Raw genomic sequence first — 22,112 nt, 5'->3', positions numbered from 1 at the left:
TCTCGTGTCTCTCCTTTATGGCTTTGATAACTCACAGAAAGACAGAAGTTATAGATGGGCAATCGAGCGGAATCTCCCAGTTCTTCCCTGACAGACACGTCATGTATCGGAGTATATGCGGTTTGAACGGAGCCATGGCTGGTCATATGGACGATGACTGACTGTTGTTCCTCGACTTTCGCTGGTGCCGTGGCCACTGTTATTGCCACTACTGGCGACTGCTCAGAAAAGTCAGCCTTTTGCCCTCTAAGTCACCCACCACTTCCGTGCCGACTGCTCAAGAGTTCGTTCGAGACATTGTGACATCCAGAACACCAGCTGGCTGGGCTAGACGAAGCGGATGCCACCAAGCACGAGGTATGCTGGGCCAGATTCAGCCGATTTTGTTGATCTGACAGCGGGCTCACAATGCGTCACCCGCACCTACTTACCAATGGTTCAAATTATGTTTCGAGGTCAGAAAGATGGATATGGTCGGAAGACAGAACTTTTCCAATATCTCCTGATGAATCCTTAAGAAGAATTCTTGGACTAATGGGTTACCACTATCAAACAAGGAAGACCTCTCCCCGCCTGATTGGGATCTGGAGACAGCAACTTTACTTCTCTCGGATCCAATCCAGATTTTCGAGGTAAACAAACAGATGGCAGTTCTCTGCTCCCAGGGAGCACATTGTTGTCTTCATGACTACCCCCCTCCCTCCCTGTCGAGTGACAGAATTCTTCCACGGGACTCCATCCCCTAATTCAACCATCAACAGTTGCACCTGGCATGCCGTAAACCGTCGCATACCACCCTCCCGGCGCGGCGCCATCGACATAGATGGTCCGATCCTGAATGAGCCAGACGTGATCCTCCTCCCTCCGTCGAAACACATCCTTCCACATGCCCCAGTGATCCGGGCTCGCCCGGTCCGTGACCGCCAGGTAAAACGCCTCTGAATGCGCCTCGGCCTCGCCCACAAAGGTGATGTCGACGGTCGTGACGTGGTGGCGGATGTATTTGGCTTCGTTGCCCTGTACCACCTCGACCATGCGCTTGGGGTCCACGGCGACCCCGTTGGGCAGACGATACAGCGCGTCCGGGGCAAACAGCGCGGCCATTGTGTCCCAATCGGCGTTTTCGCGCGCGAGAGACGCGTAGCGGTGCATGACTGCCGTGATCTCGGCGCGTGCGGTGCGTTGTTGTTCTCGTGTCGTCGAGCCCATCTCCTCTATTATCACTTTTTTTGCTCTGGAGATGGCGGCACTAGTGACTCTTAGACACTCGATGGTGAGGTGCGTCGTGTGGTCAAGTATGGTATATGCTAGATATCACCCTGCGGTATTGCTTTGTTTTCTGTGCTGACCTGTCACCTGTCCAAGTGTCTAGTGCTCAAGGAAAGGTATATCACATCACAGCATGACTTCACCTCTCGTGCTTGATGACCCCCCATCCCGCATCCCGCAATTACAAATAATATAAGAGGAACAGGAAACTTAATTTTCAAGGCATGCCGCGTGACTGTCTGGGTTGGACCGTTTCGAGTTTCTCTGGAGAGATGCCTGATACCTGTTGACTGCCTCTCTCTCTCCCTCGCTAGTTGTGTATTAGGCTCGGTTCGGGTGTGGTGGGATCCCCACCTTCTCTACCAAGACAGAGGGCTACGCGAGAAGGACCGTGCATGCATGCATGACTAGTCTCCTCGGCTGGGTAAGGAGGTCCCATCACATCAATGGTGAATTGCAGGTGGAGGTGTGTGGCCATGGACGGCCATCATGGCATCCTCGATCACAGTATGTTGTCAAATGGATAACATCACGTCTGGCCATATCGGGGAGTGTTGCCTTGACCTGGTGGTCTTGACGATTGCGATTGATGGATGAATTCACAGGGTTGAACTGTTCGAGTTCGTGGTTCACACATTACCCGCGGCCCCCTTGGGAGAGGTATAGATAGGGATAGGTGAACAAAATGGACGCCTCGCAGTGATACCCTGTCGCAGGAGAACTGTTCTCTGCTCTGCTCTGTTACCAGAAAGCCACTTTCCACTGCTGCTGAACCAGAACCAGAACCAGACATGGAGTCTCTTCCCCCCCCCCCCCCCCCCGTCCCTCTGTGTCCTGTGTATCGAATGGTCTGCTTATTGTCGAGATTCAGGACAAATCAGGACATCTCAGACAATATAGCCGCCCTGTCTTGTATCCTTTTCCAATTTTCGTAGTTTACAACACTTCCTCTCCAACCCAACTATGCGCAGAGAGACGTCCCACCCTCGCCCGCAGAAACTATAGAATATGACGCCTCCCTCCCATCTCTGGTGTGTCGGTCTCTGCCCTCTTCGGCGTCCGCCGTCGCAACCGGACCAACAGGCCTTTCTGCGTGGTGAAGAAGAAATTATACGTCTTCCACGGCTCCTCGGTGGCGCGGTCCAGCTTGAAGTCGCGCAGGAGAGTCGGGATCAGCTTGTGCAGTTCGCTCAGGGAGATCTGGTTTTCTCGGAAAAAAAAGAACAAGTCAGTCCAGGTGTTGTGCTCCTTTCTGAGAAGATCTTGTCCCCCTTCATGAATGTTCCCCCACGCGGGGCGTGTTGCGTTTTGCACGCTGAGCTAGCTGGTCGGGCCCAGATTCGATTGCCAGACATTGAGGAATATCTCAAAAAGCAAAGAGAAAAAGGAAATACTGGGTAGACAAGGCAACTCACATTCTTCCCAAGACACGTCCTCGTCCCCGCCCCGAAATGGAGCATGCAACGATCCATTTGGGCCGTGCTGTCCACGAGCCACCGCTCTGGTCGAAACGTGTCGGCGTCCTCTCCAAACACAGACCGGTCATAGTGCACCACCGCCGCATTCATTCCGATTCGCGTGCCGCCCCCAGGAATCGGCGTGTCGCCAATCACCAGGCCCTGGGGAGGTACGTCGCGAGGCAGCGTCAGGCCCACGCTCGGGTGGAGACGCATGGCTTCTTTGATGCTCGCGCACAGCAGGGGCAGCTTGGTCGCTTGGGAGTAGGCGATCGGGCCGGTGGTGGGGATGGTGCCGTTTGCCGTCGCCTGGTCGATCTCGGACATGACTTGGTCGTAGGTTGTGGGATGTGTCATGAGGAAATACAGCGTGGCTCGCATGGCGATGGCGGTCGTGTCGGAACCTGCGAATCTGTTTGTTTAGGCCCAAAAGCGAGGCTAGGAGTCAGACCTCACGAATACTGATTTGAAGGAGCTGCGATGAGAGAGAGAGAGAGATCTCGTGCACACTCACATGGCAGAATACGATTCCTTGGTCATATCCTTCTCCGAAAAATTGACGTCGGCGCCTTTACTCTGCTGAATGGCAAACATTTGGGCCAGCAGGTCGCGACGCGGCCCCGGGCCTTTGTCGTCGGCGGCGGCGTTGGGATTCTGCAAAAGCTCCTTACGCTCCACGACGCATCTCTTAGCCGCGGCCTCGAGGGTGTTCAAGGCCTGAAACGCCTGGCGCACCTTGGGGAACAACAACGCCGAGACGGCCAGGAGTGTCCGCAGGTAGCTGGGGATGACGCTGGTGATGGTAAGAAAGGGCATGAGCAGGTCCAGAGAGGCGATCCAGTTCTCGTGGTCGTGGCCCTCGTTCATGAAGCCGAACATTTTGCCGAAGAAGAGCTCGCCGACGACGTCAAATGCGTACCTATCAGGGCCCGTCCCGTCAGTTAGAGAATGAGACGATTCCCCCTTTACCACGCTTGGGTTTTGCGCGTGTAGAGTAGCTGAACAACCTGCGTACGCACATTTGAAGCCACTCGCCCAGGTCCACCACCTCGTCGGCGTCCGCGTACGCGCCCATCCTCTCCATAAACACCTCGGAGCAGTGGTCGATGTACGGTTCCGAGCGCAGGATATTGCTCAGCGAGTAGACGTGACTGACGATCCTCCTCCGCTCGGCGTGCACCTTTTCGTCGCGCTGGCTGAAGTGGTCCGGGAAGTTGCCGATGTTGGGGTTCTGCCACATGGTGTAGAAGTCGCTCTTGGGAAGCGCCGCCTTCATAGGGTAGATGACGGGGATGGCCCTGGGGTCCGAGCATGCCACCTCGTCCGGTGCGATGCGCACAAAAGGCCCGTACCTCGCGTGCAGCCTCCGCTGCTCGTGGTCCATGTCACCCCGGAGTATGTGCCATGTGATCCACGCCCGACTGACGCGCGCGAGAAACGGTCCAGGAATGTGTCGCAAGGGGTGGAAGTACGTCGTATAGATGATCCAGCCAGCCAAATATACCACAAGGGCAATCGCTCCCAGATACAGATAGCTTGGTGGTAAGAGAAACATCCTGGCGAGTCGAGAATACACCCACACAAGTATTCTTTAGCGGTGTCAAGGAGGAAACCTCGAAACGAAAGGAATCGAGAGATATATTGACCTTCTCATGACAGGCGGTGAACTTGTTTAGAGCTGTGTCTGGCTTGAATGGGGTGTGCAGTGCCGAAGCACAGCTGCTCGCAAAAGCCATGCAACTTGGTTTCTCGCTCGGCCCGAATCTGCTCTGGGGTAAAATGGCTGGATGGGCGACGGGCCCCTTATTCTCCCCCAGCACAACCTTCGGCCCGAAAAGGATACTTCATTTACACCTTTAACCACGCTACACACGTCTTGAAAATCTTTCCAAGAGGTCGGAATGCGCCCAAAGAAAGTTTGTTACTCTGTAAGCTATATGAGGTACTCCTCATCCAAGAGGAAGACAGTCAAGAGAACGGAATATTACTATGGAGTCTCCAGCCGGCCAGACCAGGCGAGATCCCAGGTGCTTTGGAGCCAGACCACGGTGGGCATCTCCCCTTCTCCTGGCGGACTGACCAAGACGATCGAGTCCGTGCTGTCCTACCTCTATTCATGACGAAGACAGGAATCCCAAAGTTCATCTGTGATTTGTGAACCACCACCATGGCAGAAGGCAAATCGCCCAAATCACGGTTTCGTGCCGACAAAGTCGTACTGTCTGATGGCTTGCAAGAAGCGGTACACATCCTCACATATAGGGGTACTCTGGACTCTCCCTTCTTCCAGCAGATCCAGACACATTTTGGAAGCGTCGTGGAATTCTGTGACGGGGATCAATGCCCCCGTGGGGTGAAGCACACACGGGATACCCTCCCCTTGCCGGATGACCCTTCCGTGGGGTCCTGTCCCTTGTTCGGTATCGTTCAGTGGTATCCGCGGGGCAGACCCGAACTCCAGCTCGTATTCCTGCTGCGCGCGGCTCGGTTGGAGTTTCAATCCGACGCTATAAGCCCACATGATCAAGGAAACGCGAAATAACGCGACCGGCCACCAGAGCGGCCGCAGGACCGTATGCCTCGGACACTGCAAGATTTCCAGGACTTGGCCTACGTGTGCCAGCGCCTTGAAAGAGAATGGCGACCGAAACCAGCGTTGGAACTGTGGTATCAGCGGTTTGGCACCAGCTGGTCCCTCCCGGCCGGCCAGAAGTTGGATGTCACTGAAACAGATGAGCAACTCCAGCCATACCAGATGGTAAATCAGCTTGCATGCAAGGGTCATTTCAGTCTCGCCGTCAGTGCCGAGGACTTTCTGTCTCAGAATGTACCACTTTACAAGCATGGTCTGCAGTTCTTCTTGCCGGAGGGATGCGAAACTGCTGGTTTCGACATGTGGGTCGTCGGCATAGGATTGTTCGGTACTAACGAATCGATTGCTCTGGACGAACTGGGTGACTTGAGTCTGGATCGCACACAGCAAAAGCCTCAACTGCAACGGGGTGACGTGGCAGTGCCGCTCAAGAAAATTGTGCCGAAGGAACATGCCGTAGAACGCCGCAAGGGATGGCGGGTGTAGTCTCGACATATTTCCTGGACCTTCGAGTTGACGGTAGCTCCGTACCAACGCACTCCATTCTTCTTCCGTCTCGGCGAAGAAGAGCTCATCCGCCGAGGGAATGGGGCTGCGCATATCCGAGAAGTGGATTGTAGGGGATAGACAGTGGAAGAGGCCAATTTCTTGTTCCACAATATACCAGACATATCCCATACTAGAGGCTGTATGTCAGTGGGGTTTGCGGGGAAAGAAATCTCCCTTTGTTAGACAGGAGAATGGAAGGAGATCTCACATACCGAGTCTTTCGCTCTCTGTTTATCCAGGCTCCCCAATTGGCGAAGATAGCCCCGTCATCAACGGGAGCAGCAGACTTGAAATAGCCTCGGCGGAGAAACGCCTGGATTTGTGTTAGATATTAATTCAAAGCAGCGGCTCAAGGGCTCACCAACCGTTGAAAAGGTGCCCCGAAACGCTTCTGCAAGCTCCGCATGTCTCTTGTTACCACACCAAGCGCTGAACACCGTCACCAGTAGCGCGGTGCTCATGGTCCAAATATCGTTGATTTGATTTTCATCCCTCGTCATGGTCTCGTTGATCATGTTGCGGATGAGGAAGGCCAGCTGGATCGCGAACGATCGAGCCTCTGCCAGAGGTATAGTGACACAGCCAAGGACCATCAAGGTGGAAAAGAAGAGGCCAATGTCGGAATAAGCTTCATCTTCGCCCCAGGTGGACTCGAGGAAGGTAGTCGGATGTACCATCGGGTAGAGCAGGGCGAGATTCCGATGGTATTCTGCCAGTATTCCTTGGACGGTCTGGAGAGGCGGAAATAGATGCGGAATCTTTCTGACAAGATCTTGATCAAGTGCCTTGGACACCATGACGTGTATCCGAGAAGAAACAGTGTCACGCAGTCCGTCCGCGACCACCGGGCCCAGCGTTCGCTTCAACCCCGGTCTGCCCTCGAGCGTGTTAATCTGTGCCCAACTCTTCGAATCGTGCAAGAAGTCACAAATCCGGATCACATCAACCGTAGGTCCCTTTTTCAAAGGATGAGAATGAACCCAATCCGCATATGGATCCACCGCACTGTCCGCACTGCTTGACCCATGTGCTCCATGGGCAGAACTCTGGCCAGACCCTTGTGCTAGAGCCAGGTCGTCGACAACAAAGGTCTCGGGAAACCAGAAAAGTTGTGTGAGGTTCTCGTACTCGAATGGATTGTGACAGTCGAGTGAAGTAAAGTCGTTCCAGATAGGTCCATCACTCAGACCAAGTGAATGCAGGGGTTGCGTGTCTGCAGGGTTTACCAGTGGCTCTGTTAACTGCTGTTGAGAAGGGGGTTCTAAGTCCCCGTCTACGGGCACTTGACTGCAAGAATTGTCGCCAGACTGCCTGCTCGTTTCAACACGGTCTATGTCACTGTTAGACGTTACAAGCCTCCCTCTTCATCGTGCATCAGTTTACCTTGGCCAGCTGCACATGCCATGCTTTCGTTGGTAGACTGATGAGAACGAGGAGTCAGCGGTTGCACTTGACTATCATGGTGGGAACACTTACTCGCAGACCTTGCCAGGCTAAATCTTCTGGTCGGGCGTCGGCCGCCTCGATCTCCTCACGAGCCTCGGTGCTAGTGCCACGATTCTGACGAGCAAGCTCGTGGCCCGGCAGGACACATCGCCGCTTGAGGACATGTGGTCTGTCCAACGTACAAAGTCTTCCCCGCGCAAGACACTGACCACAAGGGAACTTCCCATCACATTTCGTCTTTGATCGGGAGCAGGCGTCGCAAGCAGCAGAAGCTCGCTTTGACCGGGTTGAAATTCCCTGGCTGGAGGTTGTTGAGGACGAAGACGCCTTTTCCGGAAACTGGTGGATAGAGGCATGCCTCTTCAGAGCGTCACTGGCACAAACGGGATCAATTTTGAATCCTTCGAAACCAAACTTGGAGAAGTAGTGGGTCACTTACCTTCTGCTGAATGTTTGCGAGCATATATCACAGCGGAATGCTCGCAGCTCCGTATCTTCCCCAGGATTCAATCAGCCTTCTCGTCACAGGAGTTTGGAGCAATGCCCTACGTTTGATCATGTGTCGCTGTAAGTGCTCTCTCCTGGAGAAGCTCTGCTGACATAAGGTGCAGTGATATGCTGAGCCGGTGGATAACATGAGACTTCACCCGCTGCACTCTGGTGCACGGGCCGGTTGGGATGATTATGGATACCTTTCTGCTTAAACTGTGGGTGCACGTTTCGGCGAGTAATTGTTGGCTGGCCCAAGAACACAAGTAGAGTAACGACATGAGAAGGAGCAGTTTCAAAAGAACCGGTGGTGCCGGCTGTTAACAGTCTCGCTTGTTGGTAGCTGGGGAGGTCCTTAGCTCCTTCAGTCACATTCAAGACCCTTCCCCAGTATCGAGGAACTTCCAGCTGCTGCTTTGCCCCGTAATACCAACAATCCGGAATCCAATTATTCGAGACCGCTTCCAGCCTCGGCGACTTGGCTGTCTTGCAGACATGGTCGAGGCTTAAGTTCGGCTCGGTTGTGGTGGGGGTGGGACCGTCCCCCACAGCCTTAACCACTTAGTGGAAGCCATTGATTATGCAGGAAGCTTCTTTGGTCCAGGGACGTGCCCTCTGACAGGACACGAGGCCTTTCCACGTTGTGTTCCTGCGAGTTATTGACAGATAGGGGTTGATGTTCTGGTGTCTTCATGGTTACCGTGGACTCGTGCGTAGTCTAGTGATTCTGGACGCTGATTGAGGCTTGCAGAGAACTGGCTGCCCAGAGATGCCGCAGCGGCCAGCCCCTAGGTTCATTCGATGGGCTGTTGGGACGCTATTCAAGCATGGCTCTTTTTCAGAGGGTGGTCCCAGCAGAAGTGGCATTTTCTGTACAGAGTTGCCCATTATTTTTCTGGCACACCTCAACGCTAGTCTCACAATACCACAACCTACGGGTCGTCGAGGCTGAGAGAATATGTGGCCGAAATCGGAAATCAAGCAAGATACTCCTCGGGAGTGGACTGACACGTGACGGTGCTTCCCCGCACCGGCGAATCACCGGTTGCTATCACCGACGCAGCAGCCTCGTGCGGGGAAAGGCTCCCAGTGTCAACCACGACCGAGCCCGGAGGTACTGCAGATTCCCCAGATCTAACCACGTTACTGATTGTCCCTCTGGTGGTGAGCGGTGACAATCTAGCTATCAGGACTTGAGAAGTTTGAAAAAAAAACCCATCGAGTTGCTGAGGAGTCACACAGATATATTTGGAGCACTACGAACGAACGACAATCAAGATGGGATCCGTGCAGCATGACTTTACGAGGCTGTTCTATCAGGTCAGCTCCCTGAGAAAAGCTTGGTGGAGGACGAATGGCCGTTGTACCAGGAACTACTCCTTCTCGCTCCAGACAGGGACAACAAGGAACAACCGGATACCACTCTCTCGCTGGGATGTCCATCCGAGGTCGACCTCGCACAGAGGCGTAGTGGTGTCGTCTCACCGCCATCAAAGCACGCTCAACGTTCCCAGCTCCGAAGCGTTCCAGTTCAATGCACCCTCCAGTCGACCTCTCTCCGATATAACAATCGTGGCTCTCGAACAGGTCATCTCCATGCCTCTTGCAACTCGCCATCTTGCTGATCTCGGCGCTCGAGTCATCAAGATCGAGCGTCCAGGGACTGGGGACTTTGTCCGGCACCACGACAAGCGCATCCGGGGGAAGCTCTGCAGTCACTTTGTATGGACGAACCGCAACAAGGAGTCCCTCGCGTTGGATATCAAGAAACCCCAAGATATGGAAGTGCTCCGGAAGCTGGTTTGTGAGAAGGCCGATGTCTTTGTTCAAAACTTGAGGCCCGGCGACGCTGAGAAGATGGGCCTGGGTTACGAAGACATGAAAGCTATGATGAACGCCGCGTTTCCCGGCGAGGCGAGGGGCGACAGGTTGATCTACGCATCGATCAGCGGGTATGGAGGTAACGGTCCCTACGCACACAAGAAGGCGTATGACCTCCTCGTTCAGGCGGAGGCGGGCTTGTTGAGCATCACAGGCACCAAGGATGAGATGGCCAAGGTGGGATGCTCGATAGCGGATATCGCCGCGGGAATCTATGCGTACAGCAGTATTCTGGGAGCGATCATTCAAAGACAGAAGACTGGGAGGGGATGTGTGATTGACGTGTCCATGCTCGAGTCGCTGGTCGAGTGGATGGGATTCCCCCTGTACTACGCGTTTGAAGGCCAGACAGCCCCCAAGCGAGCTGGAGCTGCTCATGCGAGTATCTATCCCTATGGCCCATTCTCAACCGGAATCTCCCCTGATGGCAGCCTGAGCGCCCAGGTCATGCTTGGCGTGCAGAACGAGCGGGAGTGGAAGATCCTGGCAGCGGATGTCCTCGAGCGCGAGGACCTGACCACCAATCCCAAGTTCAAAGACACGGCCTCGCGGAGTGACAATCGCGCCGAACTCGAGGCCATCATCAGCGGCATCTTCGCCTCGTGGGGCGGCGGCGCCGACGAGGTCGTCAGACGGCTCGAGAAGGCCGGCATCGCCAACGCAAAAGTCAACGACATGCAAGGGGTATGGGAGCACGAGCAGCTCGCGGCGCGCAGACGCTTCGGGCAGGTTGACACTGAGGTTGGCCCGATCCCAGCCTTCTTGCCACCGGGGATGAGCGCCGATGTGGACGCAAGGATGGACCCGATCCCCGCGGTGGGAGAGCACAATGACAAGATCTTGAGGGAGCTTAGCTTTTCCAAGGCAAAGGTGTAAAAGCAGGAAGCTCCGACCCGTCTAACTTTGATCACCCACTGGTAGACATTGATTCTTGATCGAGCTATTTAGGCAAAATTTTATATTCGCCCGCACTAGGTATCACCTTGTGAAAGTCTCGAGATCCATATGGGCGGTGCAGGCATATTCTAGCCACTTGTACGAGTAGACTGCAGGGTGGATCTATAAAAGATACATTCTAGCCAGGCACGCCAAGGGGGATAATAATCAACTTATGCGGGCGGCCTCGCGGGATTGCTCCACCACAGATCTATTCTCCGAGTAGACGCGGCCGTGTGGGTTGGGGCCCAGGGCCCCCGTAGGCGGCGAGGCGGGCTCACTCGTACGCGAGTACCCGCCCGGACCTAATCGGTACTCCGTATGCCCACGATGAAACGCAGAGATCCATCCGTCAAAAAGAGGAGCAGCATTGATTAGATCTTGACGAGTAATAGTCATAATCACCACCACCTAAACGGCAAAAGGCCCTCCCTACTATAAAGCTTGAAGTTGAAAAAAGACACAACAGGATCCTTTGTTCCCACAGACAGACACACAAGACAGACATGACTCCGCACGATCCATCCACACACACGCTCTCATCATCGTAAGTCGCCGTTTCACTGGGGTGTCCAGCAGCTAGCCAAACCCGGTATGTGCAGGGTGGGCCCCACGGCGTCCCAGGCTGAGCCTCTGAGGTTAGGGTGGATATAACCTATATTTTGAGAAATAGAGATGGAGATGCAGAGAGAGAGAGAGAGAGAGAGATGGCCACCGCACTTAGACACTAGACACTAGGATTAGGACTAGATGGAAATCCCTCGAGCTGAGCTTGGACCTCATAACACAATGTTGGTAAAGGAAGTTGTAGGTACTGTAGACAGACAAGGGAGAGGTGGGAAAATAATCTCATTTCGGTACGTGAGCCGTGCCAGGGATCTCGGGCGTGTCGTCGGCAAACTCTGCCTCGCGTCTCTTCACGCGGATCCGGTAGATGATGAAGCCGATGATGCCGGCGATGATGAGGAGGCCTCCCACGCCACCGACCGCGCCGCCCACGATGGCGCCCGTGTGGTTGGAACTGGATTTCTCGGTCTCTATCGGGGTCGTCGTCGTCGACGAGAAAGGAGCTGAGGAGGTGGTGGGAGGGGTGGTAACTGGGGTGGGTGGCGTTGTGGTCGGCGGGGGGCTGGGTGTTGTCGTTGTCGTCGTCGTTACTGACGTCGTCGTAGTATCCGAGGGCGCTGCACTTGCCGTCACAAAGGCCGCGGACGGACCGCACCGGTAGGTCGTGTATGAGTTGACAGCGCCGTAGTAGAGGACGATGGTCAAGCATTCGGGATAAAGCGTGTTTCGTCCACTGTATAGAGACAGAAGTCGTCAATATCAGCAACCTTCCCATGCTTGCGAGGCTTCTCCAAGGAAAGAGACGGTAAATAACATACCAGACACCGGTTTGTAGACCCAGGCATCCACTGGTCACACCGCAGATGGATGAGCTTTGAGCCACATCGACACAGCTGGTCGTGTAGTAGCAATCGCTGACGAAGTTGCCCTGGGCGTCGACAGAGCAACATCCCATGTAGCCCAGGTCGGCATTGTATGCACAGTATTCACCTGAGGGACATGTCAACGGCGCATCATTGACCAAGGCACATGTGTCGGTCAGGTCTCTCTTCTGCAGTCGGCGGCGATAGACATTATAGTATGGCGCCGGAGTCGGCACTGGTGACCAACCACGAGGATCGAGGCCGACAACACCAGTTTCGATGGCTCCAGCATAGTCGAGGGCATACACCAGACCCAGGACATGGCAGAAAAGGGCAACGACAGCACAGAACATGGCTTGTGTGGTTTGGTTGGGTGCTGGGTGGTTACTTGCGGTGTGAGTATCTTGTCCTTTGACGCTTATTCTCTTCGTCGAGGGAGGAGCTCTTTTCCTTCCAATTTCCCCCTCCTTGGATTGACAGAAAATAAAAAAGGACTTATTCCTAGAATATCTCTTCCCTGACCTCGGCCCCTCTTAAGCATTAAACCATCTTCCCACCGGCAGCCTGATGGTGCTCTTGCGGCTGTCGCCACAGTCCCTCACCCAACCCCCCCTCCCCCCAGTCTGGCTTTTGGTGGCTTTTGATGGCATCATGCACAGCCAGAATTTGTGAAAGGTATACGAGAGATAGCGCCCAATAGTCTCCTGCAGGGGGCCGATTTAGAGCAACTCGACTTCTCAGCTGCCACGCGTGCCATGCTGCTTTTACCGTCCTCGACAATGCGCGATCAGGCTGAGCCTCAGCGTCATTGGCTGCATATCCATGACCAGAAATTGCCCAGACCGACCTGGCCCCCTTCCCAAGCTGCTTTTGGGCTGTTTGGGCTTTTGGGGCTTTTTGGATCCGTTTGCCTTGCAGGACTAACTGGTCCAGCAGGACCTCGTCCTCGTGTCTGCACGTTGAGTAACCTGATGATTGTCCGACTCGAGTGCCTTTTCCTGTCCAACTAGCCCAGTAGACCACCCTGCTTCGCAACCCACAACTGCGCCTGGTTCTGCCTCGTGGTCGGCTGACTCTGTGTCTACCGAGTCTCCTCTGTCTGCCCAGAAACTCGGAAACGAGAATATTGGCGAGAGAGCAACCCCTCTTTTCTGAACAAGTGTGCCCCCTTTCAGCCTCATCACTCGACTCCTTTTTTTTCGATCGGAAGCGATAGGATGGTCCAAGACTGGTAAAATCGCTCACGCTCTAGTCTAGGACTATCATTCGGAGCGAGGGGTTCTAATTCCCTTCTTGACCTGAATCTTTGAACCTTTCACCAAAAAAAGAGACAAAGAAAAAACCATGAGCGCGAATCCGTGGTCGGCTATCACGGCCGGCGTCAGTTCGGGCTTGACCTTTGTCTTCAAGATCTGCGAGGTCACCTACGCCCTGAGGGCCGTCGATCAACAGACGAGAGAATACCTCATCACCGCCCAGCACGCCTGGACCAACATCAAGACCTGCCGCGAGCTACTGAGCCACCAGCAAGATCTGCTCCCGCTGTCAGAGCGCAGGGACTATGAGCGCGTGTTGGAGGAGACAAAGAGGGCGGCCGAGGAGGTCGCTCTCCTCCTCGAGCCCGCCCGGGTCGACCAGGACGCCGACTGTCGCATCCACTTCTCGACGCGGGTCATGTGGGTGCTGAGCGACAACTCGAGCGTCACGGCCGCGTTGAAGCGGTTGAACATTGTCCACACCACGCTCACCCAGAACATCTCGACGCTGCGGCTTCTGCGGTCGTACGGCACGGCGGGGGGTGATCCCGCCCGTGTCAGGAGAGACAGACCGCCCAGCTACAACACCAGCCAGCTGCTCCAGTGGAAGCACATGAGCAGGTCGACCCCGAAGCCCAGCACCGACAACCTCCGCGCCCGTGCTCTGCGGGAACAGCCCCTTGCAGAGACCACGCCAAACTTCGAACCAACGACACCTACGACACTATCACCACCTCTCCCATCACCACAATCACCACCACCGTCCGCACAGTCACAGTCACCACTTCCAACGATGAGAGAACTCCCCTCAGAGATGCCGGCCGACGTGCCCGCGCAGTTCTTCCGCAACGTCCCAATCCAGCGGAGTCCGATCAGCGAGCCCTGGCCGAGCCCCGTCCGCAGTGAATCGAGCACTCTGGTCGAGGCCCCCTGTGGGGACGAACCAATGGCGCCCTTGAGAGCGACGGCGTCAGCACCGGGTTCGGCGACAGGGACCGGGTCAATAACCGGATCCACACTGGGGACGGGCGAGTACCAGCCGAGATCATGGCTGGAGCACCAGGCCATGAAGTCCAGCATTCTCAGGGAGCGAAGGGCCAGGGTAGTAAACCGGGTCTGAAGCAGGACCACTCCCCAAAACGAGAAGGAGGGGCCATTCATTAATTATTGACTTGATTTAGAAATTCATAGTTTTGAGAGTTTCTCCGGTCTGTGGGGGCCGGAGGCGTTATATCAACGCATGTGTCCATGTATGTAGTTGAGGGTTTTGCTTTTTACCTCCTACAGTACAAGTAAATGAAAAATAAAAAACAAAGACAGGGAATGAAATGAAGTGAATGAACCAGCCACTGTTCCTTGTCATATTACCTCAGGTCAGAAACTAATCAAAGGAAAAAGACATATCTCAATAGACCTCAAAGGAGACGAGAATACCCTCACACGCGCCTCTTGACGAGGAGTTGAATGATCTGGGCGGGCTGGATCTCCCCTCCCATCCCGTCATGCGTCTTGACCAGCGACGGCACCGTCACGACCGTGGGCGTCGTCGCGCGCCGCGCCGCCGCCATGTCCGGCGGAGGCGCGGGCCCCGGGCCCCAGTCGAACCGGAACGTCGCGGGCTGCGCGTACAGCCAGAGCGCCATTCGCACCGCGGTGCGCAGCACTTCGGCCAGGTGCTTGACCTTTTGCTCCGCGTTGTGCGGCTGGCTGAAGGCGGCGAAGCGGTCCGAGAACGCCTGGGCGAGGGTGTACAGGTGGGCGTCCTGGTCTGCTGTTGCGGCGCTGGCGGTAGACTCGGGTAGCTCCTTCCCGTCGAATATGTCTGGGCGCAGGTATGCCGTGAGCATGCGCCAGCGAGAGAGGGCTAGGTGGAAGTCTATACTTTTGGTTAGTTTTTTGTCTGTTGTACAGGACACTTTTGGGGGTGGGGGGGGAGGGGAGACGTACTGCGGTCATTGGACTTGGGCGTGGCGAGGAGAAGCATGTTAGACACCTCGTAAGGTAGTAGACAGTCCGAGGAGTGCGATGGAGTGACCAGCTGCACGGCGTGATAGGCGAGGCAGTGCTTGATGACGGTGACCTTGCGGTGAGATGTCTCCAGCAGAGCACCCAGCGGCATGGGCAACTCGGGGGTTCCAAACCTGGAGAGCTCGTTCTGCTCCTCGGCCGTCAGTTGCACGGGCTGCTCGCTGTAGTAGTTGTCGACGTGGAGTTCAATCTGGTCAAACAGAAGCAGAACCCTCTGCTTGACCGTGGCATCGTCGGTTTGCTGCGGGAGGAAAGCATCGATGTTGACGTCGGCCTGCGCGGCAACGGGAGCAATGTTCGAGCGGACCAGAGACTTGCCTGGGTCCTTGTCACTTCTGAACGATTTGTGGGCGAGACGAGAGTGTGTTTTGTGATGTCTGGACGGAGACTTTGACTGGCGTCGACGTAAGAGGATCATGAGTATGAGGGCGAGAAGAGCACCGAGCGCGGCACAACCAATGGCCACTCCAGCGATTGCTCCGTCAGAAAGGTGGTTTGAAGCCGTCGGCTGTAGGGTCTGTGGAGTGCCTGTCGCCCCGGAGGAAGGTGACGATGAAGCATTTGTCGTTGTGAGAGTGCTTGATGGGATGCTTGCTGTAAGACTTGAGGAGGTGCTCGTAAAGAGAGCCGGTATGTTGTCTGTGTCAGTCTCCGTAGAGGCTGCTGGTGTACTGCTTGCTGAGGGTTCTGAAAAGTCGCTTGGAGAACTGCTGGTGGTGGTGCTCGATGAGGCTGCATTAGAGGCATTGTCTGAAGTTGACGCTTGAGTATCGGGGGAGGGATTCTCAGACATGGTGGCCGACTCTTTGGGTCAATATCTGCGTCCGGGAACGAATTCGTGCAAGAAGAGGACGCTCAACCGTTTAATTCATTTGAAATTGTTTTGCCTGGTCAAGGTCCTTTCTTCCTTTGCACCGAACACGGTGAGGCTGGGATTCATGAATACGAGGTGGGTGGGTTCACAGCCCCCATGCACCAAGCAACCATGGCCGCCAGCCTGATCCAGAACAAGCCCACCACGACCTTGTCTCACTGACATGCATTTTGGACCCATCGACGTGCATGAAGAGGGTGGTCCTCCATTCACTTGCTGCTTTTAAGGATGCCGGTGGACATACACAGCCTCCGTGCTGGGGTGACGATAGCTTCTTAGGCTGAGCGAGAGGGATGAGAGACTAGTTGGACTGCCGTTGGTCTGATTCCCTGAAGAGGCCAACCTATGCCGCCCGAGACTTCTCTGAACTTGCTTGAAAAGAGGTCTCCAGAAAATCAATCATGGCCGGCAACGCCCAACCCGAGCTTGTCATTGGAGTTGACTTTGGCATGTCACAGACAGGTATTTCCAACGGGCCCGACGTAGAACAACAATTGACTTGATGTAGGCGTGGCATACTGCACTGCACCATGGACAAATCCTTCAACTTTTCAGAGCTGGACTACCATTGCATCCGAGCTTTTCAACAAGGCGCCGTCGCGTCTGGCATATGACCATGGGACGGCGAATATAAAGTCTTGGGGCTTCTTCGCCGACGTCGCGGATAAGACAGTCGACATCAAAGAGTATTTCAAGCTCCATCTCGACCCTGAATATGGAGAATGGAAACTCCTCTCACACCAAGACGCCCGACGTTATTATCTGGACTACATGAGATGTGTGCATGACCATATTGCCCGGTATTTCCAAACTCGATATGCACAATGGGCGACAATGCGAGTCGAGTGGAACTTCAGCGTCCCCACAACTTGGAAGCACGCTGGAATGGTGCGAGACCTTTTAGAGATTCTTAAACTCGCTGGCTTTGGAAGAGATGGCCAGTACCATTCCTCGGTGGTGACGTTGACTGAGGCTGAGGCAGCAGCTGTTTGTGTTGCGAAGCAGATGTTGAAGGTTGGTTTTCATTTCCGCCTGGTTCAATTTGATGCTGAAACACCGCGCATAGCGTGACGACGTGATCTTGGTGTGCGATGCAGGCGGAGGCACGACGGTATGGAAGTGACTTGACCGCGCTGTGGTCATGCCGCTGACAGCTGAACAAGGACGTGAACATCATGAAAGTAAAGTCTGAGATGGGAGAGACACTCAGACTGGAGCAGTTGCTTCAGGTCGAAGGTCAGTGCTGCAAGTTGTGTGTCTGCTACTTGGCTGATTTCATTGCAAAGGACGAGAGGTCGGCTCAGCACTCATCGATATCAAGGTACAACAGCATCTTGCCAGCCGGTTGGCCTTGGTTCCGGAGATTTTGCACCCTCCAGAGACGGCCGAGAGAATGATGTTAGGCAGATTCGAGAGATTCAAGTGCAGTTTCGGAAGCCCAGGCATGACGGCCCCAAAGTTGTTCTTACCAGTGGTTGGGCTCCCTGCGGGCTTGGACTACCCGCAGGCCGGGATCAGAGACTCTCACATGGAGATCGATCAGGATACCATCCAGCACCTGTTTGACGAGCAAGTCGACGGCCTGCTTGAACTGATAGAAGAGCAGCTGCATGCACTCAAGAGAAACCGCCCCGGAGAGCAAGTCTCATATTTGATCATGTCTGGAGGCCTGTCAGCATCCGAATACATCCAGCGCAGGGTGAAGGCACATTTTGAGTCCGGAGCAGGAGCCGAGATCCCCAATATACGCGGCCTGCGCATGCTTCTCGCCGAAAACTTGTCAGTTGACCATCATGCCGCTTGCGAATGAAGACTGACGAATATTGATAGGCAGCTTGCCGTGGTCCAAGGACTCGTCAGCTATCGTGCCCAAGAAATAAGCAAAGGTCGTCCACCAATTGAGCAGCGCTGCGCTCCTGTCAGCTATGGCGTTGTTGTCAATCAAAAATACAGCCAACAAAGACACTTTGGCCAAAGAGTCGTCCGAGATAAAAGAGACGGACAGAGGTGGGCAGTAGACCAGATTGAATGGCTGATCCGAAAGGTGAGTCGCTCCTTATTCTCTTGCTGGAAAAACAATATCAAGTAGACTGACTCGAGCGAAGGGTGACAAAGTCACCGATAATGGCCTCGAGAAGATGTTCAAGGCGAAGTTGAGTCCTGCACAGTACCGAAAACCATGGCAAGCGCAATTCGTGGTGTCGACACGACCTATAGACGCCCTCCCACAGAGCATGGCCGAGAAAGACCATGTGAGGACACTCTGCACGGTGACTGTCGATCTTAAACTGGTCGACCGGCATGTGCGAAACAAGCACTGGTGGAATTTCGGAGAGCGTTATGAGCTTGCCCATTTCCGTCTCAGGCTCATTCCTGGAAGCTTCGATCTGAAATTCCGCCTGCTAAGCGGAGGGAGGCTGGTGAACAGTGAGGATGACCAGGTAAAGGTCGACTGGAGTGGTGGCGGATCCCACCGTCAATCAACCACAAGCAACGATGATCTGGATCAATGGCACACAATGTCCTAGGAGGATCGCATTGCTGAAGGAGTTCATGTAGAGTTGTCAGTCACGGGACGGATGGGTGTGCTTTCTGTATTATATATCTTTTTCCACTTGATGCTTCTTCCATTTGAAAAGAATGGAGAAGGAGTTGTGGTGGAAAAAGTTTTGAATAGAAGACAGCGGTTTAGTATCTATGGTATGTCCGAAAATAGTTAGCCAGAACATGCCCTGGAGTTAGTCGCGCTGATGATTGGCCAGATCCTCCGTGCAAACTAGCATAGACCCGCCACATGCCTCGTAGAGGTATCAAAGGCAATGAGAGGCAATGCATAGTACTGATCAGAATCAAAAGTGGCTGCAGATTATATTCTGAATCGAACGGGTCGTGGAAGAGTAGGCAGTGAGGACGAACCCATGGCAATCTTACTTCAGTTGCCCTCCTCGTCACCGTGCTTGTCTCCCGGGAACACCCTCAGATCACTCATCCATCTGCCATTGATACCGCAACTCTTCTTCTCTCCCTCTCTTGGAACGGGCCTGGAACCATTCTTTTTCAAAGCCATTACTTCGATCGACCCCATCCCACCGCCAGCCCGGGAGGATTCCATACCGATTCGGGGCGGCTGGAGGACCTGTATAAACCTTCTTCCTCACTGCCACCTTCCCAGAATTTTTCGTTGATACAGCGCGCTCCGTTGTTGCTTCTTCCGCTTGTTGTTGTGCCATGTACTCAGCCATAGGGTCATCCCACCTGATTTTAGCACGTAGCTCATCGTTCATCGCTTCATCGTCCACGCCCCGGGCTAGACTCAGGAATTTCGCTTCCTCCAATTCTTTCCTACGTTCTTCCCGCTCCCGCCGCTGCACATCACCCATGGCATCCTCCTTTGCTTTCCTTTCGGCTCGCGCCTTCTCCTCCGCTGCGGCTCGAGCTTCTGCTCGCTTCAGGCTGACGTCGATGCGTCGGCCGGTGGCGTCACGGTAGATGGTTTCCTCTTCCTTAACTGGTCGATCCTTGTGTTTCGTTGATTTGGTCCTCGAATTGAGTGATTCAAGTTCCTTTTGCTTTTCACGCTCTTCCTTCTCGACCAGGGCGGCGGTGTCCGCAGCAGTCTGGAGACCGGCCCGAATGCCAGACTGCATGCGAGGGCCGCCGTCTTTCTCTTCAACAATCGTAGGAGCGTCTTCATCCTCGATCTCCTGGCGGCGCAGTCGAGATTCTTCCGCGGCTTCAGCAAGGATCCTGTCTGCTTCCTGGTCCTCATCCCTATTTCCCGACGTCAAGGAAGTCGTCGAAGCTGCAGTCGCGACAACCTTCCAGCTTCCTCCACCTTTCTTTTTCCTGAACTCTGCAGACTTGACGCCAGCTTCAAATATTGGTACGTCTCCATCTTCTTCTTCCTCCCCAAACTTTCCTCTTGAAGCGGTGCCTCGGAGGGACAGGGATTCGTCATCGTCAGCGATTACCAGTCCACCTTCGACGGGTTCATCCTTATTCTTGCGCCGCTTCTTCTTTGGGCGAGTCGAATCTTGGAAATCTGACGAGGCAGATTGGGAAGGAGACTGAGACGTGGAAGCTGTGAGATAGTTCTTCGCTAGGTATGCGGCAAGGTTTGCACTGGGCATTATGCCGGGAACTTTGCTTTGCTGTGTTCTTCTGGTTCGCGCACTCTACCAGGATCTGGTTATTGGGCGCAAACGGCGTGGTTGTGAGCGCAGGTACATAAAGACGCAGTTGCGATAATATTGGAGAGTGATTTCTCCCCAGTGTTTGTGATATTTGTTAGGTTTGCACGGTTTGCTAGTTTCAAAAGACGTCATTGTTGTTTGGAGCCGAACACGTCACATGCTACCCATAGTTCAGAATCCGAGGAGAGGTTGGGTGAGAGCATGTGCTCTGACGATGAGACTGGTTGCCTGGATTTCTAATGCTAAGTATTGCTTAATCCTCCGTTGCTCCCCATTCCCAGCTGTGGTATGATAATCAAACGCCAATAACAACGCAGGAACACTCATAAACAGTTGGCAGTGTTCCTCCTCTCCAAGGTCATTCATATCCTCAAGAAGCGCCGTGTAGTACCCATGATGATAGCTCTATTGATACAGCCTCGCTTCCCTAATGAGTCCTTGGGGTATCTTTGACGAAACAAAATCATATAAACAACAGCAACTCGGTTGCCCTGTTTGAGAATCATTACAAGTGTGAAAAGCAACCGACAACGCCGATCCCAGGTCTGCTCCAACCTCACAGAGAGTTGTGCACAAGATCGGGAGTTCACTTCAAGTGAGAGTAGTGGACGAGCTCGAAATCGTCGTCATCGTCCTCGGTAGAAACCTCGGCCATCTCCTTGTCGTCAATGACGTTGTATTCCGCACTGATCAGTTTCTCGGTCTCGTTGTTCTCGAATCGTCGGACAGCTTGGATGATAGCCTGACTGAGAATATCTCCACTAGCTCGTGGGCCAGTTGCGTGGTCATAGCTGTACATGAAGTCTCCTTCAGCTGGAACGGGGGCCTCAGACGCGTCTAGGACTTCCTCCTCTTCAGAGGTGTCGGAGACATGAGCCAGAGGGCCATCCATGGCATCGACCACTTCATTGCGGAAAGCCTTGCGAGCCAAGGTCGCAGCGTGGCCGCTCAGCTTGTTCTGGAGGTTATGCTTGTATTTGGCCTCTGACCGACCAACCCTCCGATCTTGATCTCGACGATTTGGCCTGCCCATGCATTTGCGGCAGTTGTCTTCAGGATATGTGTGCTTGTGGCAGTGATGGTCTGGAGCCTCTTGAGCCCCTCTTGCCCACTTCTTGTTGTGGTTCTTTTCACGGAGGTACGGTTTGGCTTCGCTACGAAGGTCGTTGTTAGGCGAGGCAGACATGATATAGGCTTGGGATGGACTTTGGAAGGTGGTGGAGCTTAGTGTAGGTTGAGATAAGAGAAGTGATGATGCGTGCTGTACTGGAGAAGGGCCGTAGGTTCCGTGGAGGTGGGAGGATGCAAAAGAGGGACGGCACCTAGTCAGGTCCCAACTGAGCCAAAGAATGACGCGTGCAGAGATGACCGTAGGTGGAAGGAACAAAGGAGAGAGATCGCAGGTGATGAGTACTATGTAGTGGGCAAGTGTGGACAAAGAAGTGAGTAACAACCAAGGTGTTACAGAGATGAAAGAAGAGAGAGGGAGGCTCGGGAGATAAGGAGAGTACTGTGCTATTTGAATCGGACGTGTGAGTCGATCGGAGGGCTGAGGATGATGAGGGAGCGAGGATGGAGGATGTTTTGTCACACGCAGTCACCACTGGCTCAGAAGCTGGCACGCGGGGCGGTTAGGGACCGAGATGATGGGTTTCTGACTCCCACCCGAAGCTTGGTACTCGTAGATATGAGGGCTGTACCGAGTACGCGA

At 54.3% G+C, this 22,112-nt stretch overlaps 10 protein-coding genes across 10 annotated transcripts; 3 read left to right on the top strand and 7 right to left on the bottom strand.

The window, feature by feature from the left end:
- Positions 1–747: 747 nt before the first annotated feature.
- AYO20_05629 (hypothetical protein) lies at positions 748–1,209 on the bottom strand (the record flags this gene model as incomplete). Its single annotated transcript, XM_022643923.1, has 1 exon — positions 748–1,209. One exon carries the CDS (start codon positions 1,207–1,209, stop codon positions 748–750), a length of 462 nt encoding a protein of 153 aa, XP_022500164.1.
- Positions 1,210–2,268: 1,059 nt separating this feature from the next.
- Positions 2,269–4,281, bottom strand: AYO20_05628 (hypothetical protein; the record flags this gene model as incomplete). Its single annotated transcript, XM_022643922.1, has 4 exons — positions 2,269–2,469; positions 2,685–3,138; positions 3,241–3,645; positions 3,746–4,281. 4 exons carry the CDS (start codon positions 4,279–4,281, stop codon positions 2,269–2,271), a joined length of 1,596 nt encoding a protein of 531 aa, XP_022500163.1.
- A 636-nt stretch (positions 4,282–4,917) lies between these two features.
- AYO20_05627 (hypothetical protein) lies at positions 4,918–7,777 on the bottom strand (the record flags this gene model as incomplete). The annotated part of the gene is made up of 7 exons (XM_022643921.1): positions 4,918–5,998; positions 6,081–6,181; positions 6,234–7,198; positions 7,252–7,288; positions 7,345–7,483; positions 7,545–7,672; positions 7,754–7,777. The coding sequence occupies 7 exons, from the start codon at positions 7,775–7,777 to the stop codon at positions 4,918–4,920; spliced, it is 2,475 nt and encodes an 824-aa protein (XP_022500162.1).
- Positions 7,778–9,081: 1,304 nt separating this feature from the next.
- AYO20_05626 (hypothetical protein) lies at positions 9,082–10,560 on the top strand (the record flags this gene model as incomplete). The annotated part of the gene is made up of 1 exon (XM_022643920.1): positions 9,082–10,560. One exon carries the CDS (start codon positions 9,082–9,084, stop codon positions 10,558–10,560), a length of 1,479 nt encoding a protein of 492 aa, XP_022500161.1.
- Positions 10,561–11,469: 909 nt separating this feature from the next.
- On the bottom strand, positions 11,470–12,403 carry AYO20_05625 (hypothetical protein; the record flags this gene model as incomplete). The annotated part of the gene is made up of 2 exons (XM_022643919.1): positions 11,470–11,920; positions 12,006–12,403. The coding sequence occupies 2 exons, from the start codon at positions 12,401–12,403 to the stop codon at positions 11,470–11,472; spliced, it is 849 nt and encodes a 282-aa protein (XP_022500160.1).
- A 991-nt stretch (positions 12,404–13,394) lies between these two features.
- AYO20_05624 (hypothetical protein) lies at positions 13,395–14,426 on the top strand (the record flags this gene model as incomplete). The annotated part of the gene is made up of 1 exon (XM_022643918.1): positions 13,395–14,426. One exon carries the CDS (start codon positions 13,395–13,397, stop codon positions 14,424–14,426), a length of 1,032 nt encoding a protein of 343 aa, XP_022500159.1.
- Positions 14,427–14,742: 316 nt separating this feature from the next.
- On the bottom strand, positions 14,743–16,127 carry AYO20_05623 (hypothetical protein; the record flags this gene model as incomplete). The annotated part of the gene is made up of 2 exons (XM_022643917.1): positions 14,743–15,182; positions 15,254–16,127. The coding sequence occupies 2 exons, from the start codon at positions 16,125–16,127 to the stop codon at positions 14,743–14,745; spliced, it is 1,314 nt and encodes a 437-aa protein (XP_022500158.1).
- A 482-nt stretch (positions 16,128–16,609) lies between these two features.
- Positions 16,610–18,736, top strand: AYO20_05622 (hypothetical protein; the record flags this gene model as incomplete). The annotated part of the gene is made up of 7 exons (XM_022643916.1): positions 16,610–16,670; positions 16,717–17,222; positions 17,275–17,319; positions 17,372–17,444; positions 17,495–17,987; positions 18,039–18,252; positions 18,314–18,736. 7 exons carry the CDS (start codon positions 16,610–16,612, stop codon positions 18,734–18,736), a joined length of 1,815 nt encoding a protein of 604 aa, XP_022500157.1.
- A 453-nt stretch (positions 18,737–19,189) lies between these two features.
- Positions 19,190–20,338, bottom strand: AYO20_05621 (hypothetical protein; the record flags this gene model as incomplete). Its single annotated transcript, XM_022643915.1, has 1 exon — positions 19,190–20,338. The coding sequence occupies one exon, from the start codon at positions 20,336–20,338 to the stop codon at positions 19,190–19,192; it is 1,149 nt and encodes a 382-aa protein (XP_022500156.1).
- Positions 20,339–20,987: 649 nt separating this feature from the next.
- Positions 20,988–21,587, bottom strand: AYO20_05620 (hypothetical protein; the record flags this gene model as incomplete). Its single annotated transcript, XM_022643914.1, has 1 exon — positions 20,988–21,587. The coding sequence occupies one exon, from the start codon at positions 21,585–21,587 to the stop codon at positions 20,988–20,990; it is 600 nt and encodes a 199-aa protein (XP_022500155.1).
- Between the last annotated feature and the right edge of the window lie 525 nt (positions 21,588–22,112).

This window comes from Fonsecaea nubica (assembly GCF_001646965.1).
Source record: "Fonsecaea nubica strain CBS 269.64 chromosome Unknown Scaff33, whole genome shotgun sequence".
Lineage (NCBI taxonomy): Eukaryota > Fungi > Ascomycota > Eurotiomycetes > Chaetothyriales > Herpotrichiellaceae > Fonsecaea > Fonsecaea nubica.
The sequence above is the reverse complement of the archived record's forward strand: the minus strand, read 5'-3'. Positions and strand labels throughout refer to the sequence as shown.